The sequence below is a fragment of the Grammomys surdaster genome, unplaced genomic scaffold, assembly GCF_004785775.1.
Source record: "Grammomys surdaster isolate TR1022 unplaced genomic scaffold, NIH_TR_1.0 125098, whole genome shotgun sequence".
Classification (NCBI taxonomy): Eukaryota; Metazoa; Chordata; class Mammalia; order Rodentia; family Muridae; genus Grammomys; species Grammomys surdaster.
Genome location: NW_021620001.1, coordinates 791649 through 800383, shown reverse-complemented (window position 1 = coordinate 800383; position 8735 = coordinate 791649). Strand labels below are relative to the sequence as shown.

Genomic DNA, 8735 nt, shown 5'->3' with positions numbered 1-8735 from the left:
CCTGCCTTCTTTCTTTCTTTCTTTCTTTCTTTCTTTCTTTCTTTCTTTCTTTCTTTCTTTCTTTCTTTCTTTCTTTTCTTGTCAAATGTGTGTACCTTAACAGGATGTTGAAAATGAGCAAGAGAAAGCGGCTTTGAGAGAGGCCTTGGCTCTGACTTTTCTCAGTTGTAGCCTTGAGCAGCAGTTGCTAATGGATACTGGTCATCTCTCTTTGAAGGATTAGGCCACTGGTTTTTGAAGGTTGAAGGCTGATCAGCCAGTGGTATTATAATCATAAATGTGTAATTTTAGGTGACTCTTGAAGCTGAAATTTCTTTAGTTAACAATGAGGTTGTAGCAGTTAATTGAAACTATGGACTGTATTGGTGATCAAGGGATTTAGTTTTTAATCTTTTCAGTACATCTTAAAGTTTTTTAAAGAAAAATTGTTCTTTTTAAGATTTGACTAATGTTACAAAGATACAAATCATTTATTTTACTACCTATAAACTGTTTCAGCCCACTGAAGAAAAGCTATGCTAATTTATATAGCTTTGACATTTTATAATTTTCATGATTTTTAGATAAAGGATTTTATATTTAAAACTTTAATAGTCTAGTCTGAGTTCATTTATCTTTAATTTTTGAAACGTGTAGAGTAATTCATAACAGTAATTTTATTCCCGTAATGTAATATTCACTTCAGTTCATTTGTGCATTAAAATTCCTTTAAGACCGTTATTAATGATTTATATAATGAAATGTCATATTAATCACAGAAGTTTTCACATTTTATTATTCTCTTCCATGTTAATACTATCTTTATGATCTCTATTAATGTTTTATATCCTCTAATTTCAATTATAAATCAAGAATATTTTCATGTTTTTGTTGGTATTTGCTTTTCAGGGGTGCCACCTTTAAAATTTTATGACTTTCTCCCTCCATATGCAATATAAAACATCTTTATTCATATAAAGGTAGTTAATTATGTCTTTGTTTATAGTAAACTTTCATTGACAAACTTATAGTTATAATATTTCTTTTCAAGCTCAAAGATTAGAACGACTCCGCAAAGAGAGACAAAACCAGATCAAATGCAAAAATATTCAGTGGAAAGAAAGAAATTCTAAACAATCAGGTAAATGGATATAATTTTCATTTATGATTTGGGATTTGTATATTTAGTTTATTCATTATGTATTGATTATTTTTCTTTTAATCTCTCCTTCTAAGTGTATACATTTGTGTTTTAAGCTTTATGCTCTGTGTGTATTGGCCTCTGAAACTGTGTGTTCCTTATATATTGTTGGTTGGTCCCTTCACACTGGTTCTCAGGGGTTAGTTAATTTGGGTAGAGAGCCTTTTCTAAAAGCACGACTCTAGTACCCTGTTCTTGGGACCAGTCTGTGTTTAAGTTGTAGATTCATTCGTAGAGTTCTAGTCTTTCTTTCTTTCTTTATTCTTTTATTGTTTCTGCACACATGTCATATCGCATTTGTTGAGTCAGAGGTCAGCTGGCAGCAATCCATTTTCTCCTATTGTATACGTTCAGGGGATTGAACATGGGTTCTTGATACAGCAGCCAGAACCTGGACTGGCTGAGCTACTGTCCTGGCCCCATTTGTGTAGTCCTAATCTAGACTCTTCACTTGCTTCAGTGTCCATGATAACTGCCTTTTCTGCTTACATGTGTTGACTCTTTCAGCTAAAACTCCAATCTGGGATTGTCAGCATTGAGGTTTTGTGTTCGTACACTGTATGTATATATAGGCTGGCCACATTATTATTATCATTATTATTATTACTACTACTTTGTTTGTTTACTATAAATAACACTTTATTTAGCCATTTTTTTTTACAACTGAAACTCTGGGCCTTTAAAATTAACATCCTTGTCCATGAGCTTCTATTATTTATTTATTTATAGTACACTGTAGCTGTCTTCAGACACCCCATAAGAGGGCATCAGATCTCATTACAGATGGTTGTGAGCCACTATGTGGTTGCTGGGATTTGAACTCAAGACCCCCAGAAGAGCAGTCAGTGCTCTTAACCACTGAGCCATTTCTCCAGCCCGCCCATGAGCTTCTTATATACTCTAGACAAAGTTCTGACCTTGTGCTCCATGTTGTTGTATATGCATTGTCTAAGTGAGTCTTTATCGCTGTCTGCCATCAGGTTTCGCACAGATCCTTTTCCCCACAGTTTGACTTGGAGAGACCAACTCCTCCAGGCTGCTGACATGCACTGCTGTCAGGAGCGGCTTCTGGGTGCTTTTGCTTATTTTTGCACAGCTTTTCGGAGCTGGCTTGGGCAGAACCCACCTCTGAGCAGTGAAGACCACATGCATCTCACTTCTAGTCACAAACTAGCCAGACTTGGATTTTCTGGGAAGATTTCAGGTGCACAGCTGGCACACAAGTTATGATAGCTTCTGAGCACTACCAGCTTCGAGTTCCTTGGTTGTGGTGATGTTGAGTTCCTGGAGCTAGGCCTTGGGATCTGAGTTCATATCCTGTGCGAGTAGCACCTGAGAGATCCCTTACTCAAACTTGTCTGGCTTCTTGACTTTGGGCTTCACAATATCAGGACTTGAATTTAACCTGGCCTTGTCTTTAGGGTTTTGAAAGAGCCATATTACATATTCTCAATATTTCATTTTCAACAAGAAGAAAAAGATGTAAATCTTCATTACTCTGGAGATGGCTCCATCGGATAAGCAGTGTCAGATCTGAAATTCTTGTGCTGAGGATTCAGTGGCAGGAGAATCTTGTGGGCTTCTGCCCAGCCAGTCTAGCCAGCCAGTGAGATCCAGTTCTAGTGAGTGACCTCAGCAAAACGAGGTTGGAAGTGATAGAGGAAAACTCTGGACATGATTGTTGGCCTCTGTATGTGCACACACACATACACACACACACACACTCACAGACTCACACACACTCTTGATAGTAAAGTGGTCTTAAAATACTTTAGAATGATTAGATCATGTTTCCAAAATGTCCTCCTTGCTCTCCCAGCACCTCCCAGTGCCGCCTTGGCACGATGGATGCCTCATGTATCTCAGTTATCTCAGTTGACCACCCCATTGGTGCTCAGGAGTGCTAAGGCTGGTGTATCAGTGACTGCTGTGGACTAGCAGGGCCTCCTGCTGCTGTACTCACTGCTTCATAGTCTTCACTCTACGCACAGGAGGAGGACTGCTGCATATGATCACTCGTGAGGCAGGCTGGAAGACTTGATGAGCTCACCAAAGTGGCACACACAACTGGAAGGTAGATGCAGGACCACGGCACAGTTTACAGTAGACACAGGGCCACGGCACAGTTTACAGTAGACGCAGGGCCACGGCACAGTTTACAGTAGACGCAGGGCCATGGCACCGTTTACATCCAGCTTCGTCTGCTTCACTAACCCATACCACATGTGCTGCTGCTTTTCCTCTGCAGGGTCTTCACTAGGTCCCATTTTCTTAGTGGCTTCCTCTAATTGAGGCCTAAGAAGAACCAGAAATCCCATTGACATGCTGAGCATGGCCGTGCACACATGTCACCCAGCATTCAGGACGCTCAAGTAGAAGAATCTCAAGTTTAGAGTCCGCCTGGGCTACATAGTGAGACATGGCACTCACACACACATACACAGACCTTGTTTTTCATATACTTCACCAATTGTGAATACTTACAGTTTTCAGTGGTTTCTTTTCTTTTTTTTAATGTTCATGTGAGTGTGTATGTGTCTGTGTGTGTGTGTGTTTGTGTGTGTTTAGACTAGACAGTGATACAAGTTCCTCAGTCACTGTCCATCTTACATATGGAAGCAGGAGTTTAACTTTGGTCCTTGCATTTGCTTGGCAGGCTTTATCTGCCGAGCCATCTCCCTAGCCTTAGCTTTGCTTTTGATATTTTAAAGATCTGACTGGGCTGTCTCTGTTACCTTTCTCTTCATTGTATTTAACATGACCTGAAAACATGTCATTCACATTGTTTCTTTCAAATTCCTGTGTATTTTGGTACAGTTGCTGTGAATCTCCTCTTAAGGAAGACAAGAGCTAGCTTATGCTGATTCATGGGCTCCCCTTCATTTGCTTTCTTCACTCTCAAATCTTTAGTATATAAATAAATAACGTATCGTGCGCTGAGCACCTCTGCTGTCTATGCAGCAGTCCCTTTCCTGCTGGAGAAAGATCTTCATCTGTCTTTTATTTCATTCTTCATTAGAAGAATCAGTGTAATTATCATGAGCTCCCCCAGAATGCTCTTTTTCCCACTGATTTGGTGCATGCGTGTGCATGTGTGTGTGTCTACACACGTGCTGTGGTGTTTGTATGAAAGTCAAAAGGAAATAAAGGAGTTGTTTCTTTTCTAGGATCAAAATCAGGTCAATAGGTTTGTCAGCTTTACCCTCTGAACCTCTGACTGACCCCAGTGTGGCCTTTTCATAGAGGAGTTAAGGATACTTGGATAGTGACAGAAATCCACATGACATGTTGTAGGCAAATGTTTAGAGTAAGAGCGTCTGCATGTCCTGTGACTCAGACTTCAGAGACAGATATGGACAGTGTCATCAGCAGTCTACTGTGTCAAGAGTTATGTCACTTAAAGATGAGAGAGAAGAAACTGAAAAATTGTAAGCTAACAGTTTCACACAGGGAAAACCGTTGCTGAGATTGTTGTGTATTTACTGCACATTTTATTTGTGTAGGTGGGTGAACGTATTTTAAGCTGATCACATGATCATTTGTGTGCACAAATAGCTCATAAGTGTATCAATTATAATGTCTATAGAGTTTCCATTGTTTTGTTTTTTTGAAACAGGGTTTCTCTCTGAAGCCCCTGCTGTCCTAGAACTCACTCTGTAGACCAGGCTGACCTTGAACTCAGATCCACCTACCTCTGCCTCCCGAGTGCTGGCATTAAAGGTTTATGCCCCCACCACCTGGCAGATATTCTACGTTTAACAAGTTTTATTAAAGTTATTTCTGTAGTTTATATTTCCATTGTAAATAGCAAGTTCCTTTCTTTAATATCAAATACCTATTGTAACATTTGTCTGATTATCTCACAGTTTTTGTTTGATTTTGCTTTCTTCAGATTTGAAACTAAAGTTTGTTTGTTTGTTTGTTTGTTTGTTTTAAGACTGGGTCTTGCTATTTATTTAGCACAGGTAAGCCTTTGTAATGAATTCCTTCATAATAGCAATGACTTTGTCTTATAATACTGTTAATCCTTCTTAGCTATCATTTCTTTCCCAATCTAGAGTCAGCAGGTTCTTCAGAGCATGTTGGTCCTTTTTAGTGCCAGCAGGGACTCAGTGACCACAGCCTGAGTGCTGATGTTGTTTACAGATTAGAGTTTTTCTTACAGTTTTGTTAGGATAGACATAGATAAGTAAGTCAGTGCTTGAACTGAAATGTAATTTTATGATTGTAGACTAGTTACTGTTTTTGTTTGTCTCTGACAAGATCTCACTATCCTTCTTGTAGTCCAGGTTGCTCTCCACCGTCCTCCCACCACAGGCATTGCCCCTCACCTCCCTAGACATTTGTTGTTTTGATTTTATGCTCATGTGTCTTTTCTCCTTATGTTGAAAGTTTGAGTTCTGGATAAAAGATTTTCTGTTAGAAAATGTATAACCACATTATTATGTGATAAAAATAATAATAATTTCTCTCTTTATAAATTAAAAAAATACCAACTCATCATTGCGTGCAGCCTCTTCTGTTTCACTTTTCTTTAGGTTGTAGAGATTACACTTTTAATTTAGTAGCTATAGAAGGAGTTTGGATATCTTTGTAGGATCTGTTGATGGGTGGAGTACGAGGTGTGAGAGAGAAGAGTCAGGCAGCTTCCAAGCTTGGAGCATCATGGGATTGAGTTGCCACTGGAGAAGGAGAAGACTGTAGAGGAATTAAGTTGGGAAAGGAGTAAGAATTTGGTTATGGGCATGGTCACTGATACACCAAGTGAGGGTGTCAGATGTAAAGTTAGTGTGTGTGGCTGTAAATATTAGGACCACAAATAATTACTTAGGAGTCACCAACATATGTATTGGATGTTTATTTAGATCTTCACGGGGAGCACATATGAGGATCAGAGGAAAACATGGAGTCAGTTCTTCTCTTCTCCCTTTATGTAGGATCTGGGGCTGTAACTCAGGTCTCTAGACGTAAACATGGGAAGTACCTTTTTCCTTGGAGTTATCTTGCCTACCAGCCCTATTTACCTTTTTTCTAAGGCAGGATTTTACATATAGTGAAGTTTTCAGATGTTGAGTATGCAGTTTGACAACTTAACAAATACGTATACCTGTGATCACCACCACACTCCTATGTAGAGGGATTCTGTTGCTCCTCAGAGTTCTCCTTCCTCTGAGGTAAACACTGTTCTAGTTTATATCACTGCAGCTTAGCTTCACCTCTTGTAGATGGTTTCTTAAAATACAGGGCTACTAGAGGTCACTTAGGATGTAAATGTCAATGGAGAAGGAAGAGGCCAAAGGCAAGCTTCGGAGAATTCCAGTGACCCAGGGAGCCAAGGGGAATCCACAGTGTGCTGAGGAGTGCTGGCCTGTGGGAGTAGAGTCTTGGGAAAGCTAGTGAGAACAGTGTTTAAGAGGAAGGGAATGCCAGCCATGCCAAAGACTGCAGGGGATCTGAGGAGAGTCCAGAGAGAGATGTTTTTTGTTTGTTTGTTTTTGTTTTGTGTAATCTCCATGAAGGTTAATTTGGTGGAGTGGTGTGGCTGGAGTGTTTGCGTGACTGGGATTGAGAGGTGAGAAGGCCGAGACAGTAGGAGTATATATAGGCAGTGGCTTTGAGGAGTACAGAAACTAGGAAGAAGGGTTTGGGTTTTTTTCTTTAATGAACAATACTATATGTACTGCTGGAACAAATGGAAAGTGGAAGAAAGAATTAAGGAGTGGTACCTCTGGCTCAGCATCAGGGGCAGGATCTTTGTGTATAGGAGAGGAACTGGGCTGAGAGAGATCTTCTTCCATGGTATTAGGAACAAAGACAGGAATATGTGCAGGTGAGAGCAACAAGACTTCTCCTTGGTTATCTCCATTTCTCGAGGACACAGAGAGCTAGAGAGGAGACGGCAAGCTGGAGTGAAAACTGTTCTGAATGGAAAGAGCTAATAAATGCGTCATCACCTCATCCCTAACCCTCCTGAAAACACATTCAGGGAGTCACTCATGTCTCCTCTGACCGTTTCCCTGTGGAGCTAGCTATTTCTTAAGCTCAAGGGGACAGAGCACATAGCACTGTTAATAGGGGGCCTTTCCTTCCTCAAGTGTGGCTAAAACACTGTTAAAGATTACATGTAGCAAGTTAGTTGTAACATTGAAAATACCACCTTAATCCTCTTGCAATAAATTCTTCAGATGTGTATTTGATAGTATCTTAGTCACTGTTCTATTGCTGTGAAGAAGCACCTTGACTAAGGCAACTCTTAGAAAAGAACACATTTACTTGGGAGTTTGCTTACAGTTTCAAGAGGATTAGTCCATGATCATCTTGGTAGGAAGCTGTCAGGCATGGTACTGGAGCAGTAGCTTAGAATGTTACATCTGAACCAGACAGCAGGTGGAAGGGGAGGAGGGAGACATGGGAAGAAGAGGGATGAATGGACAGACAGACACTAGGAATGATGTGGGCTTTTGAAACCTCAAAGCCCACCCCCAGTGACACACTTCCTTCAGCAAGGCTGTACCTCTCCATTTTCACTAGCTGGGAACCAAGCATTCAAACATATGAGTTTATGGGGGCCATTCTAATAAGACTGGCACAGATAGATTAAGTGTGTTTATATGCCCAGAATCCAGATTTAGGCATCGGATGTTTAAAAAGAGTTTGATCTGCTAGCCCTGATCCCAATCCCAGTTTTGTTTCCCGTGGTTTTAGTTACTTCTGGTCAACCCTGCTCTGACAGTTTTAAGTGGGGAAAATTTAGGAATCAATAATTTGTTGATTCAAATAACCTATTACAGAATATTGTTATGATTTGTAAAAATTATTAACAGTAATTTTTTGCTGTTTCTATAAGTTAAAGTTTATCATCAGTATGTATGTGTAAGAAAAACAGTACAGCCCTGCATCACCTAACCATTTGAGAGACATTCACAGAATTCTCTCTGGCACTTTTGTTGTTGAGAGTATAAGCTTAGGAAGGACTGGCATAAGCCAAAATGGTTATGCTGCCACTAGCTTGTGCAATTTTATGGAGGCAGCACCACGCATGTAGTTTGTCTTTGGCTGGAAGAGGCAGTATGAGCGTGTTTGCAGGGATTGGTTCTCCCTGGGGCCTTAGAACCTGTGCCCGGTGGAGGGGGCACTTTGTCATCTGGCTTATTGCACTAACTCTGTAGAGATTCACTTGATGAATTTGCCTTGCCAGCCTTTTGATAGCTGATGGAGTTTTCAAAAGTTGTAAAGTAACTAATGGAGAGTTCTGTTGTTTTCTCTTGATTTAATTTGACATTGCTGAAGGGTTGACTGGGATTGAAGCTGTTGATTTCAGATTTAAAATGTGGGATTGAGTTATATAGAAGTTGAAGTGTAGACAGTTTTTAATGTTTATGAAATGGAAAAGTATTCTGGTCCTCCTGTACTTGCTTTGTTACCGCACTGGTCACTGGTTACCTTGGTGGATCCTGTACTTGCTTTGTTACCGCACTGGTCACTGGTTACCTTGGTGGATCATGTACTTGCCTTGCTCCCACACTGGTCACTGGTTACCTTGGTGGATCCTGTG

General features: G+C 40.2%; 1 protein-coding gene and 1 pseudogene across 5 annotated transcripts in view; one reads left to right on the top strand and one right to left on the bottom strand.

The window, feature by feature from the left end:
• Mapkap1 (MAPK associated protein 1) overlaps positions 1 to 8735 on the top strand; it is a 203429-nt gene that overhangs the window by 20978 nt on the left and 173716 nt on the right. For all 5 annotated transcript variants that reach the window (XM_028785078.1, XM_028785077.1, XM_028785079.1 and 2 more), the window contains one exon: positions 1031 to 1120. In XM_028785078.1, coding sequence (XP_028640911.1) covers positions 1031 to 1120 — 90 coding nt within the window. The remainder of the gene's footprint in view (positions 1 to 1030; positions 1121 to 8735) is intronic.
• LOC114636976 lies at positions 1838 to 3513 on the bottom strand (annotated as a pseudogene).